The 15,480-nt window shown below is 41.6% G+C and overlaps 1 protein-coding gene across 1 annotated transcript in view; it reads left to right on the forward strand.

The window, feature by feature from the left end:
* Window positions 1-11,677, forward strand: part of slc49a4 (solute carrier family 49 member 4) — a 56,603-nt gene extending 44,926 nt beyond the window's left edge. The window contains exon 9 of the mRNA XM_026143951.2: window positions 10,021-11,677. Within this exon, the coding sequence (XP_025999736.1) occupies window positions 10,021-10,136 (116 nt within the window). The 3' untranslated portion in view covers window positions 10,137-11,677. The remainder of the gene's footprint in view (window positions 1-10,020) is intronic.
* Window positions 11,678-15,480: the final 3,803 nt, after the last annotated feature.

Below are 15,480 nucleotides of genomic sequence, written 5' to 3' on the forward strand. Positions count from 1 at the left end.
CACTGATTGCCTATTTGCTTATAATATATATATGTTACAAAATGATTAAGATATTTGCTCGAGACAACTTTATGAACTCCTTAAACTTATTAGGAAATCACAAAGTGTGTGTGTGCGTGTGCCCCAGTGTGCATGCACATGCTCTTGCCCAGCATGAATAGCATGAAAATCTGATAATTATATCTTCATTAGTGTAGTGGCTTTCAAATGGTGGGGCATGAAGCCTCTGCAGGTGGGGTGCAGACAACCAGGTAAGAAAATGTGAAGCGAAATTAGTTTGCATTTTATTTTTAATATGTGGGGGGTATAAAAACAGAGAAGCGCTGCTGCTGCTGCACCGACCTTTATTCTATTTTGATTCAATTAAGATGAAGTTGAATCCTTTTTTTTAATCATTATTATTATTATTGATATTTGATGGAAAAACTCTGTAGAGAACCTTTTCAGCTTTTGAACAGGGGCACGCCAGAAAGTGTGAAAACTACTGCATTGGTGTACCATCACTAAGAGCAGTTGTAATTTCTCATAATTAGATGACAAGTTGGGTTCTTCTTTCTGTTTTGTTTTTGCTTGCTTTGCCCAGTTTCTACAGTAGCCGAACATTAGCTCCCGAGACGGCGTCATTTTTGACAGCGCGGGGCGAAGGACGGTTTTCTGTTCCTGTAAAGGTTTCTCGCACTTCCCAAAATCTGGAGTTTTCATTGTTTACTAAAATCCATTATAGCCCTATAGACGCAGCAGATAAAAGAGGGAGGGGGGGCAGCAGGAAAATTAGGTTTCTGTGGTGCGATTGACATGTTTAGAACAAAGAGAGAAACTTCCTGCTGAAATTTAGCCAAAGCCTCATCTTTTCGTTGCAGCGTGACAGAGTTTGATATAATAACCTGCGTCTCTTCAACCTTTGTGGTTTTCACAGGAGGAAGTGAAAGTAAAACAAACCCAAAAGTGTGTCTGTGTGTGCTTGTGTGTGTGCGCACATGCATGTATAGGTGCGTGTATTTACAACCACGTGAATGTGTGTGTTGGTGTGTACACGGGACCATGTTTTTCCCTGTGGTCTTTGCCCACCTGCCTTCAGTTTCTCTGTAAGTTTTGTTGTTCAAAGCTCCAATTATCTGCTGTTACACATCCATCACAGACAGGCACTTCTTTCACCCTGTTTGTTTGAATGAATACGATATTTTCAGAAGCCTATAAATATTTATGAGCTTCATTTTCAAAGTCCTTGTGATTGCTCCAAGGCTACTGACAGCGGCTGCCTGAAAACTGCATCTCAATCCTGCCTTCTGGGTTGTTTTGCCAGTGCAGAGGGAATACCAATGTTTGACCAGAGGCCCTCGGGATCCACTAACAAGTACAACAACCAGATCATGAAACCTGCTTGCCTTGCTGGGAGGGGAGGGAAAAAAGGCTGTAGCGTGATACAGATGGCATTATGGGACAATTTCAAGACTTCAGCTAACAGTTTTGATCCCGGGTTAATCTGTAGGTCATATTTGAAAATGGTGAAATGTTGCTGAGGTGAAGTTCACAGCATTTTTTTTTGTTTTACTTCTCTTTTCACATTTCCCAAGTGTCAGTAATTTGTTGTGGATTCTTGCTGTGCGGCTGTCATTTTAGGATATTCTTGTTACTTTATGAGCTGAGATGGCCTCCAGCAATTTAAAATGTGTAACTGAAGCACTGCAGTACACTTTCACTGACGTGCAAGTTCCTAGTCCATGTTTGAGCACCTCCTGTCTTCTGAGAAATGATTTTGTCAGTTTTAGTTTACAGAACTAAACGTACCTGCTGCTGTCACAACTTTCTTACCCAGATAGATTAAAAAAAACTCTGAGCTCAGATTGTTTTACTTCCAAGATTACAGCAGCAAAGTAGACATTTGGGACTTCAGTCATCTGATAGAGATGGTTGGATTTTAAATAAAATTTTACAATTCCAATTTATTTGCTATTAGAAGCAGGTTTTCAGTTGCACCAGTAAGTCAGATGAAGTCTTTTCATAGAAGAAAATATGAATCTGTTAGGTTTTTTTTGTTGTTGTTTTTTAAATTAGGATAACTGGTGGAGTGCCTCCCTATATAATCCAGTGATGAAGCGATGACCTGTCCAGTGTGTACTTTATCCACCCTGTGTCAGCTGTTATAGTCTTCAACCACTCTGCAACACTGGGTTGGATAACCAGTTAAAAAAAAAAAAGATGGATGGAACCGGAAACGTGTCAGTACAGTAGTAAATCATAGATCACACAGAATTGCTTTGGGTAGAGCAGCCGCACACATGGACACACACACTAATCACAAGAGTAGGACTTATAAAGAATACATGCTGTACCCTCTGCTCCACACCCGTCTGCAGCACCTGCTGATGGACTGCTTTGTCTGTGTGTGTGGTCCATTCTTTGCATGTTATTGTGCACTTAATACATTGCTGCATGTCTATGTGTATGCACACATGTGTCTTTGAGGGAAGGTGTGTGTAGGTGGGTGGGTGGGTGAGCTAAAGGGTTTCTGTTGTGCTGAGATGAGTCCTGACAGCTTCCTGTGACAGCTGGGGAGAAGATCAAGCTGAGATGATGGAGGCCTTTGCTGCTCTTTTTCTTCACTTCTCACCCCGAAGTTGGGAAGGATGTATCGGAGTTCTCTTGTCAGTTCTCACTGCTGCAGGCATTTTAATTTAATTTGCAGAATCTGTGCCGATTGCCACCTACAGTCTGTTTTACCTGCCAAATTCGCATGACATCAACCATTGTCTGAGGTCAGATATCATTAGTAAGATAAATTAGCGTATTGTGCATATAATGATATAAATGGTGTAATTTGGAAAGTTGTCTGTATAGACGAAGTGAAATATGAGCCTGTGGCCCAGCAATGAGGGGATCTGATGACTGTTAAGTCTGAGATACTTAGCTGGCATTGTTTGGGGTTGTCTCCTTTGGGTGACATGTTCACTTGAAATCAATTCATAGTTGTTCTTGGCGATTAGGGTTTATCTACAGAAACATTTCCTGATTGCAGTGGGGTCTTCCATATGAAAATTATGTTCTTAAACTAAAAGAACACCTATATGAATTTTAAACCAATGTGAAGCACTATACACCATCCTCACCATGTCAAATGATGGAGTACCCTTTCCTATCCATTTGCTTCCATACTTCCAGCAGTTTCAGAGACTTATCGGCTCAACTTCAAGGCACAGTGACATCAGTTTCAGCTTACCACAGATAGATGGGTATCTGTCTGTCTCATCTGACCTAATTACCACATCAGTGCAGAACTGTTCTTTAAAAAAGAAAAGAAAAGTAATCCTCGCATACAGTACTGTGTCAAAGTCTTGAGGTACTCCTAATTTCTTTATATTTTATTAGGTATATTTGTGCAGTGAGTTATTGGTAAAACACAACATGCATGAAGTTACAGCACAGCCTGAACTCTTTGGCAGCTTTCTTGTCATTTCTTTAAGCAGTCTTCAGGAATAGTTCTCCAGGCTTCTTGAAGGACATTCAAAGCTCTTCTTTGGAATTTGGCTGCTTTTTGTTGCATTTTGTGTCATATGGATCCCACATTGCTTCAGTAATGAGATCCAGGATCCTGGGAGCCCAGTTCAATGCTGATAATGTCCCTTCGAATGTTTTAAAATTCATATGAGTTTGCTGGCAGCACGCTGAGATATGTTTTTGGCTAATACTTCTTTGGGAATCACCTTGTTGGTGCAAAAAAGCATTTTCATCTTTCCTATTTCACACAACGCGCTCTGTTTAGACCCAGAGCAAACAATATTGTTTGACTGATGGCCCTTAATATAAAGACTTTGGACTTTACGTTTCCCAATTTTTGCTTTAGGTTATTTTGTTATTTACATAATAATGTAGATAACCTAATAATTATCCTTGTTGCTGTTTTAGAGGAGCGCTGCTTCAAAGGATAGCTGCAGATTTCTGTCAGAATCTGCAGATACAAATAAAATGTTCACGTTTCTCCAACGTTGTCTTCCCAACAGTTTCACTGACATCTACGCTGGATGTCCAGGAAGCGTTCGCGATGTCTTCTCGGGAGATGATAATTGGCGTCTGTCTTGTGTCAGTGACGTAAAAGACAGATTTAATGCGACTTGACCATCAAACAGCAGTCGCCTTCTAAAACATCAGATATGTATCGGATTCAGTACCACATACGAAAGTGACCCAGATCGGATTTGAAAATATTGGATTTGTGCCGTTCACACTGTCACACCATGATCGGATACGGGTCGCATAGGGTCAAAAAAATCGGATTTGATGCGCTTTCGCCTGCAGTGTGAACGTAGCCTAAGTTCACTATTTGAGTGAAAATGATCAGGTATAAAGCAGCCAAGAAAAGTCCAAAAGAAAACTTTGAAAGTCTTTCATCGGTGTAACTCTACTGTGGGAGAAGTGTCCGATTTGAGTGTGGATATTAAACTGTGACTGTAACCATTGATCTTTAAAAAAAACAAAAGGCAGGTGGGCGTGTCCTTCCTGGTCTATAAATTGGCAGCACTCTGTTCTGTTGAGCAGATCACTCCTGCAAGAATAAATTTAGATTACTGTGTAAATTCCCTTTGGAGTGTTTTAGTGGGCTGGCTAATTGCTCTAATGTCCTTTCTTTACTCTCATATTGTATTTAGCAAGTAATGTGCAAACTTCAACCCCCCTTCACCTTCTGATATTCATGAATATGGCAACTTTCGCCTTTAAAGATGTCCACCTATTCCCAGTTTATTGTTCATTTTAGGGTTTTCCTTTTGGCTGCCCACTGCCTCGTTATGCATTCTGAATTATAGCTCCTTCTCCCTGAGAGCGAGGGGGCGTTTATGAATTTACCCTCTTGTCCGTTTTAATATCTGTGAGGAGCTGGTCTTGGATCAGTGAGCTCTAACTGGCCTCTTGACTGTCATGTTTTAAAAAATTCCCAAGTCTCTAAACCATGTGACTCAGAAACGTGAACGGAGCCTCTGGGCCGTATATCTGTACTTGTCCCTCTTTTCCGATTTCATCTGCTGCGCATTTGTGTCATTTTGTAGCGAGCATGGAGGGGAATGCAAATCAGCAGAGAGGTATTGTGGAGGAAGAAGAGCGCTAGGAGGTGGAGGATGAGTGGAACTTCAGTTGCATAGGAGAAAAACACAAATTATTCACTATTGAGAAATAATTGGCACAGTTCTAAGGTCCCAGGGCTTCTTTTCTTTTTCTTTTGGCTAAACTTTATAGTCTCTGAAGTGAAAACGCCTTCGCTGCCTTTTTCAAGCCCCTATAAAGATGGCGGAGAAGTTAAAAAGAAAGAAAGAAAAGGCAAACAACCTTTCTTTGTGTAGGACTCCTGAGAGAATAAAAGTTTCATTTGCTGCTTTTCATTTTTGCAACAGTGCCACACACACCTTTGCACTCATTCTCAGTGATCTCCTGAAGTAAGTGTTCTCACCAACCTGTACGCAGACAGTTGTCATTTTGTGATGGATGGTCTTTACACCAAGCTGAGGTCGCTATCTTCATGCGTGACCCCAATCCTCTCAAACAAAGGCGACGGCCGTAAAGGAGAAGCGAGCTTCATTAATTATACCGCTGCATTGACCTCAATTAAGACTGATTAAGGCCATAAGATGCTTGTCGGCACACGTCTCAGTCTTCATCTGCGGCACCTTTCTGCTGACCTGGCAGCCATAGTAATAGGCTGTTATTATGATTAACTGTCCAGTGTTCACAGCGGTGTCCTCTGACTGTGATCATACAGTCACAGTGAACCCAGTGTAGTTCATGACATCAGCGATCAGTCGGATTGCCATTTGTGGCTGATGTCCTGTTAGAATCAGGAGACTGATGATGGTCAAGAATGCCATCTTACATCTGTGCTCGAATCAAAACAATCTGAATAGGTAAGTATTAAAACTTTAGCAGAGTTGAATAACAAGAACGTGAGTGTGACCTGGTTTTTTATTTTGATCCCTCCACAATTCACAAGAATCTCCTCTCATGCTTCAGTGCTTAATCAACTTCCAATGAAATCAAAGCCATGTGTATCATTTTCCATTCCAACAAGAACTGTTATTCACACGAGCGCTGAGCTCGACTGTAATATTCATAGTGTCTGCGTGTGCCCCTCTGCTGCCCGTGCAGAGATGCTGTCGTTAGGATCATTTATGGAATAGTAATATCTTAATCTGGGTTAGGTCTGGTCAAGAACAAGGTCTTTGGCAGTATTAACACAACTTAGCAAAATAGCAGATGAGCCAGTGGCTTGAAATACAACTTTGCCACCTGTTGCATGCTGCTTGTATCCTTGTATACAGTGATCGTGATCTTATTGGCATGATTTTATGTAGACATGTTGAGACGTGCACTTTTTTTCTATATTATTTCTAATATAATTCAGACTTCAGATCAAAGTGGGCTGTACGTGGCCCACGATGCAAAATTAGCTTGTAGTTAAAGTCTTGGGGATGATTGATTCACAGAGCAGACGGGAACATTAGGCAGGAGTAGATTTTGATGTTAGATTGATAGTGTTTGATAGCACAGTACAATGAAAGTCAGCCAGTCAGTCTTTCACTTTTATTTCCCCCCTTTGCGCCGGAAAACACAAGTCTGTTATAGATAAATGACTCATCTATTTTTTTTTTTTTTTTTTTTTTTTTTAAAAGACTTTCAGGGCAGAACATCTAAAGATCAATCTTGGCCACTGACATGGTAAATGGTAAATGGCCTGTATTTATATAGCGCTTTACTAGTCCCGAAGGACCCCAAAGCGCTTTACATATCCAGTCATCCACCCATTCACACTCACATTCACAGACTGGTGATGGCAGCTACATTGTAGCCACAGCCACCCTGGGGCGCACTGACAGAGGCGAGGCTGCCGGACACTGGCGCCACCGGGCCCTCTGACCATGGATAAATGTCACGTTTTTTGGCGACGGCCAGCACGGCCATGATAATAAACACCCTCTGGATGTGATCTGAGTTTTTCCTGTTCACAGATCTCTGCAAGCCGACACAGTGATGCAGTCGTATGACAGAAAATGTATTTATTTATTTTCAACTGATCACCACAATGATGCAACATGATTATTACTGCAGGTGCTGTGATGCTTCTCATCTATTCATTGGTTCTGAGACTACAAAGATCCGACCAAATGTTTACTCTGCGATGTCATGTAAACTGTCAGACGATGACACGGTATGTCAGTGTGTCCTAATGAGCAGGCTGCATGCTCTGTGAACAGAGGGGCAGACGATGTCATGCTGCACATTTAGTTTTGCTCTGTCGTTGCAGTTACATTCCACCATAGCAGCTGGAATAAACCAGACAGGGTTTGGAAATTAAAAATAAACCCACTGCATTAAGTTTTACGCGTGTGTTTTTAAACTTGGAGCAGTTCATTCATCCTCATAATGCCATAGCAGCACTGACAGGGACAATTAGTAGGGACTGGTAGAGATACGAGGACAAAGAATGAGAGAGAAAAACTTCTTTACAGAAATGGGTTTTACCAGCTCCTCAGCTTCTATTTCATAAAACATTCCCCGTCATCACCACCTTCCTCTTAGACAACCTGTTTATCAGTAACTTAAAAGCCCCACAAAGTGCTTCAGTGCTGAGTATAAAAGCCTAATAATCAAATATGTAACAGCATGAGGAAAAGCATAAGAGGGAATTTATAAAAAAAAAAAAAAATCCAAAATACTGTAGAAAAATGATGAAAATGGGTTTGAAACACTTTTTTTTTCTCTCTCTCCAAGCTTTTTAAGTGTTTCAAAACCAATAGTCCAGCAAGTGCTCAGCCTTGAGTTTACGACAGAAATCAGCTGCTCGCTACGTTGAAGGAAAGTGCAGGAATGCAACGCATCTCGAACCAGAGGAAGCGTTAAGATATTATAATGGTCATTAAAGCAAACAGGTGATCGGATGAGCTTCAAAGACTTGGAGCTACTTTCACTTCTTTCTTTGCTGCTTCCTTTTATTCAATTTTAATCTTCTCCCTTCCTCCTCTGCTCCTGAGTTCCCGTTTGCTCACTCAGACTTGAACTCCCTTTCCTCCATACTTGGCTTCACGTTCGTCTTTAGAAATCAGAGAGGAGTAATTGGCCGTTTTCACCACATCACTTGGTTGAATTACTCTGATTGCTAAACTCCACATTAGCATTCATTTAGGGCCGTGGGCTCAGACCCACACGCTCGCACACTTTGTCTCTAACTTTAAATGGACACGTCTTTGTTGTGGGAACGTGTAAGATAGAGAGACAGTTAGACAGAGACTGCAGGTCAGATAAACACAACTCCATTAACCTGCCTCCTTGCCAGGTCTCCTGCTGTCCGGCTCGCACGGTTCTGATTAATGAGGCTGATTCAGGAGTCTTGACTTCTCTCTGCAAACACCCTTATCCAATCCCTCACCTCCCTCTCCCCTCAAGCCCCTTCACCACCTTCTTTTTGCCCCAGTTTATCCTTTACTTTCATCTTCGCACTTCTGGCCGCACATTATTCCTCCTCACGAAAGCGGTGACGCATCAATCATGTGGATTTGTGTCGTACGGCCAGGACTCATAATTTACCACAAAGAGGCTGTGCTGTGCAGTCCGAGCAGCGAGCTCTTCAAGCATCGATCTGGTCAGCTGATTAATGACTTTATGAAAAGGATGCCGACTGGACACGGAGTTGAGCCGGTGTGAGTTGTGACACATTGTCCTGGCATGTATTCATGGATTCTGCTGCCTGTTACAACCTGATTTTCTCTATATTTACTCTGTCAGCTTCCTGCTTCCACTGCAGCCTGTATCCTGGCTGAGATATTGGCCTTCACCAAGCGGGAAAGATTCAGCCTAACATCTTTGTCAGGACAGAGTCTCAAACACCTGCAACTCGCAGCCCTCGCTGCGAGACGAGCAGCTTCCCAGCGAGGGCTGCTTAATGCACGTGAAAGGAAGAGTTTATCGATTTGCGTTTTGTCCAGGCTTTAGACCCGCGTTTACACGTGCACGCACGTGCAAGCGTGCATGATGACAATCTGTGGCACGCATCACGGAGGCTGAACAAGCAGAGGTTATGTGTGCTGGTGAGTTAAGATGCCGGCGGTTCAGCGCTGGTGTGAGGCTCCCATCTGCCCTCCAGATTCAGCATTATTGCAGACAGCCAGAGCACCTCTCCTGTGGTTAATGGAGCTTGAACAGAGCAGAGAAAATAGAACACCTCATTCTGCACCATGTTTAGGTTCAAGTGTAGGTCAATGATAATAGGGAACACTGCCAATATCATTGAATTATTGAGAGTGATTATGAAAGACGGCACAGGCTGCTTCTGTTTTGTGTGGCATGTCAGAAATTCCTGTTGATTAGCCATTAGGGCTGTTAATGCTAATTAATCATTCAGTGTCATTTCATGTGAACATCTCCTTTAGGTTTCTGTATATATGTGGAGTCATATTATTATAAAGGAGCACAGTGTCATATGTAGGGGTTTGCTGCTGTGTACCAGGAACTCTGGTCGTGTCCTTTTCAGATCCTTTTTATTTTTTGACGTGACCACCAATACCACAGTCATTTAACCATGATGATAGTGTTAATTGGCCATGATGAGAGCCTAACCAAGATTTTGCTACAGTTCAGATCAGCTGATATCAAAGCTGACCCTCAGTTTGATGCTCCTTTTGCACATTTAAAAAATACAAGTACAGCGATGCTTTTTAGGTTGCTTCTTACTCTGGCCAGCTTATGCTTTCCAGATATGTGCACAGAGGTGAATTGTGGGATCTCTTTTAAATATAGTGGTACTGAAAGTTATCAGGAAGCCAAGAAGGAAAAGGTTGAAGAGGCAAATGAGAAATGCACAGTTGTCCATCACAATCAGAGTGTGGCTGTCTCCCAAACCATTTCGATAGGGGTCTGGTTTAATTAGGCCAAAATGACTGTTTGGTACCAAGATGGCTGCTAAGTAGGAAAACTTGCTTAAAGCTCTTTGGTGATTGAACAGAAATCTAACTCGTGCTTGTTCCCTTTCTTGTCTTCATCTAGATGTGTCGTGGCTGAACTGGTGTCTAACTGGCTCCTGTCTCTTCAGCCTCGTCCTCATCCTCTTCTTCAGGGAGTCCTACGATCGCCTCTACCTGGACGTCTTTGTCTCTGTGTGACACTATGAGGATGCAAATGTGCAACCGAATAATAAAGGACTAAATGATAACTCTTGCACAACGAAGATGAGAAAAGGGAGATGAAGGGCAAGTGAACCACCTGCGCTCTTTTAACATGTAATGTTTTAGGAATAAGCGTGATCTCAATGTTTACTCTTTATAGGTGATCGACTCAACGCCATATGACTGTTTAACTCGTTATTACCTCCTTTTGTCTCAGTGTTTGTATGTAAACGAGCTTTTGTGACGGCTTGAGTTTTCTTTACCGGGTACAGCATGACGGACGGTTGTTTATTAACTGATGATGTAACATTTAAAGCTGTAATCAGTGTGCCCCCCCCCCCCTCTTCCCGCCTTCCTGCCTTCCTGCCATGCAGCTGTTTGCATCCCTCCTCCTGATCATCATCCCTGCAGAAACTGGACACGCTCAAAATTACTGCACATCACGTTTACTACAGATCGGCATCAGAGGTGTGCCCCTAACGAGGGTGGAAAGGAAATGTTTCCTCAGCCAATCAGCAGGCCTGGCTGTACTGGATCTCCTGGTGTTGTTGGCTGTTGCAGATGTGCTCGTGGTGAGTTTGCCTGTAATATTGCCTGTCAGTGAGAGGCAGGGACTCGCTCCCTGTTTTATCAGCCTCTCGAGACGAATCTCATGGAAAAAAATCTCCCAGATTTCGAGACATGGGCCGGGATCAGACACACCTGGAGTCTTCTACCAATCTGCTGCACATGTGGAAGAAATAAAATGCTCTCTGTGTTCTGCCTGTTTATAGATAACTGTATCAATTTCTGGGAGGTTTGCTTTTTAATTTGACATTCGTTTGGGGGTTTTTTTTGTTTTGTTTTTGTTTTTTCTTGATCGTTTTTATTCATTTGTTTCCTCAGAAATCTGCCAGTATTTACTGGAAACATCTCAACACTAACAAAGCTAAAGAGTTAAAAAAGAAAAATCATAACAGGATGAAAATTTCAACCCCTGCTAAGATCCACAAAGATGAGACAGGTTGTTTTATTATACAGACTGGATTACGCAACATTTGAATTGCCAAGCTGCTGGTCTCCAAAGCACCAGCGGGTGTTTTGCACCAAACATCTGTCACTTACATTTGTAACTTGTTCATGTTTGTGTCTTTGCCTTGCACATCACTTATGACAGAAGTGTTTGTGTTTTCCTTTAGGTCCTCTAAACGGTTTCCTGGTGCTTTTTTGTCTTTTTCTTTCTTTCACACTTTTTTTTTTTTCTTGTACGGGGGGAAAAAGAAGGGACGTGTTGCCTTAATATCCCAGTGCAGTGCGTTCAGCCTCCCTCTCCTCTACACTGTGACTATTTTATGTGTAAATTTTGTAAAAGGTCATGTTCTGTTTTGTGGCACATGCTCTGGTCACACTGTGGTGTCCCAGGTTTTGGTGATAAATGTTCTGTGGAAAAGAACAAACATGACTGTCAGATATTTCCAGCACCTTATTAAAGAGCATTTTACAAATAATACTGCTGCTGTTCTCCTATTGTTATGCTAATAAAGGTTATTGAAAACGTACCTCTGGATAACTTGTAGCCACCTGACATCAATTTGTGCTTCCCAGAGTTAATCTTTGATTTTAGTTTCTTTGGCCACTGACCTGTTCATTTGTTGCTTTTTTCTTCTTTCACATCACAGTCGTTCTCTGACCTTTCCCCAGAGGACACTTGCCTTTGTTCAGAAGCAGACGTTTCCTGTGCTGTGCGCTCACACAGCTTTTTCAAACACTGTGTCCCTCTCACTTTAACGCACCCTGTTTAGGCTTTACATACATTGCACTGTGATCCTTAGTCAAAATGCAGTCTTCAACATTTTGGATCATCACTTGTGCTCCATGCACATGCTAGTATGTATACAAAACACGGACCATCGCTCATTGAAGTCTGTTTTGAAATCTCGATTTTTTATTTATTTTTTTATTTTATTTTTTTTTTTAGCATGTTCTTGGGTTGTTTACAACCGTTCTATCAGTTCACAAGAACTGATAGTAGTAGTTATCAACCCACTTTAGCAAGTATATTTGGCAAGGTGCAATTATCAATTGTATAAGCTGAGTCACAAAGATGCAGACCAGCTAGTTATTGTAAGAAACATGCAGGTAAAATGCAAAACTAAAGCTCACACTATGAAGTTGTTTATAGAAAGTAAGTCATGTTATTTTAAAATAACTGCATTAAACATCTCTTCTCTGAATGCAGAATTTATTATAGCTTGAAGCAGATTTCAGTTAAATTCGATTGAATTTTATTTATACACCACTAATTCACAACAGCAGTCACCTCAATCGCTTCGGTTGCTTAAAATTTAAAAATAAAGGCCTTACAGTAACAAAAATCTCCAACAATCTAACAGTTCCCTATGACCAAGCATTTGGCAGCAGCAGGAAGGAAAATCTCCCCTTTAACGGGGCATATTACTGCGACATTTGGATGGTAAACAACATGAAAGCATGGATCCTGCTCTGCATCAACAGCCAGTAGTGCTGGTTGTGTGAGGGTATCGGGCAACTTTTCTTGCAACACTTTGGGCCTCTTAGCACTAACCGAGCATCATAAAGAGCCACAGCCTGCCTGAATATTGTTGCTGCCCATGCTCATTACTTGTGAGTACAGTGTTCCCATCTTCTGGTGTCTGCTTCTGATAGGATAGCGCACAACGTCAATTAATGCTTTTTATAACATCAATCACAAATACTTGACTTACACAGCTTGTCACACTGGAAAACATAAGATTGTGTTACAAATAAATATTTACTAACATAATAAAACATAAGTTTTCACGTCTTGAGTTGCAGAACTTTGTGTTCACACTTGTATTGGCGATTGGGCCTTTAAGAAGCAGGTTGCATCACACTCTGGTGGGACCTGGACTTGTTTTCTGTTATTCTGGCAGCACAGCAACCTCCATGCACATCATCCTGAGGCAGGAGGAGAGGAAGCTCCCAGGAGGACACCTGCATTCTAGGAAATCTTTCAGTTTTCCTGCTTTTGTCTCTCTTTGGATAAAAATCAGGAAGAAGATGCTTCACCCATTACCTCACTCTTTTTAGAGCCTTGCATTACATCCATCCTGCCTGCACGGTCCCCTCCCTCTGGTGGACCAGCTGGGGATGAGCTCATGCTCTGTTGCTGGCGAGAAAAGGTCTCTGGGGCGAGTGTGTATGCTACAGTCATCAGTCTGGTTCCAATTACTATGAGTGGCTCTTCGTGCGAACTAAAAGATGCTGCGATTTATCGAACCCTCTGTACAATATTATTCTGTTGCGAACTTAAAGCTTTCAGCTATTGCCATTGAGACTGGCAGGAGTTGTGACCTGCATGGGCCAAGACCTTTATCAGGGGTCAGATTCACAAAGAGACATAAAAAATAAGTAACATCAGATTTGATGGTTTTAGGTTGGGTGTGCCGTAAAAAATTATTGCACGGCATTTGAAGCAAGCCTCCAGGGACATAAAATGAGTCCACTTTACGTCCCTGCTGATCCATGATGATCTGTTTGGTTTTGAAGACACTACCACAGTTAAAATAAATGTGCCTTCTTATGCCTTTTTTTTTTTTTTTTTTTTTTTTGCTTTATTGGAAGTTTATTAACAAAGGTTCAGTTTTTTCCTCCTATCTTCCATCCTTTTTGTCCCCTGTGATTGGGCAAAAATTGGACATGACATAACACCGAGATTTTTTTTTTCAAATTAATCAACAATGCAGATTAAGAAAACTCTGAGGTTATTAATTGATACATTTTTTTGCCGTGGGTGTGTTTGTTTGTTTATTTGCAGTATCAAAGTCCAAGAAATGGTTCCAAGGGAAGGTCGATTACTCGTTACAAGTGGTTGTCAAGCCAAACTCCCGGAGCTGTTTATATAAAAGCAGCTGTTGTTCAGTAAAACTTTATCATGAAACTGGAATGGTGTCCAAGCAGCCATTGTTGATGGTGGAGCTGGAGGATTTTAACTTCATAAACACAAGAACACAGAATCGATGTGCACATTGGGGACTTAATGATTCAGTCCCATGCAGAACTTGTGAGTTTGCTCACTTACAAAGATATCAACAGTCTCTGATTTTGTTAGTTTCATTTTCATGGAGACGGAATATCAACCAAAAATCTCAGAAGCTTGGTGGGAAGATGAAAACTGTTTGGAAAATAACCTTCTAGGACCTGGCGTCCACATATGAGGACATCACATTTTGGGTTATTTAGACCAAAATACAGAATTTTGCTCTATTAGGGCCTGATATCCACTTACCAGGACATTATACTGCCACTGAAATTTAAAACTAATGTCCTCATATGCGGATTTTTGTTTTCTCAGAAACAAAAATCAGATAAAAAAAAAATCAGGTAATTCTTTGTTTTTACATTCATCAGGTCCCAATCAGTCCAAATATAGCAAAGAGAAATTAAAAATGCATGGCATGAAAGAGTTTGGATCTTAGGAGGTTAACGACATATAATGACCATAAGTCGCCATCAGTCTGCAGCTCCATGCCTAACATCACCTCATAGGGTGAGGACGATCATGAGAAAGGTGCTGGATCAGCCCAAAACTACACATGAGCAGCTGACTAAGGCAGTTGGGACCAGAGCCACCAAGAACTCCATGCTGTGCTCGACTGAAATCTAGCAGTTTCATAAAACCTGAGGTGGAAAAATATCTTGTGTGAAAACAAAAAAGAATCAGATCTCCAATGAGTTCAAGCAAATCTTAACTTAGTGAAGTTTAAAATTCAAGTCAGATTCAAAGAGAAGCTCCTGCAGGCAGAACACCACTGTTGAATACTTTTATTAAATCGGGTTTTAGCTAATGCAGAAATGACTAGCAAAGGGAGCAGATGTTTTATTCACACAGAGGGATGTTATTAAGGAGAAACCACTTTTGTCTTTTACAGTAAGGCCCGGGTTTTAGCTAACTCCTCTAACAAACACCGGGGGGAAAAAGCAGTGGCTGTGTTTTCTTGTCAGGGAGAGATTAGGTAATGATGCTTACATTTCACACTGTTCGCAAATGCAACACTAACTGTTTATTAACAGCCTTTCAGCAGCCGTTCAATTCCAATTTCTCCCCCTGGCTCGCTGTCAGTGTGGGACGTGGTGTCATGGCTCCGGGTCCTCTGGGAGCAGATGGGGGCCACACAAAGTGTAACAATAGTCGTCTTTTACCCACAAGCAATTTGGATATTTTGGCTTTTGTTGCTCAGCCTGTCAAAGGCTATGAAAGCAGCTGGCTGGCTGACAAAAACTGGTGTCACTGTTGCTGCGTCTGACATTTTTATACCCTGTCCTTTGTTTTCTCCTCTCAGACACTGCTGCTGGTTACATT

Source organism: Astatotilapia calliptera, chromosome 16, assembly GCF_964374335.1.
Source record: "Astatotilapia calliptera chromosome 16, fAstCal68.1, whole genome shotgun sequence".
Lineage (NCBI taxonomy): Eukaryota > Metazoa > Chordata > Actinopteri > Cichliformes > Cichlidae > Astatotilapia > Astatotilapia calliptera.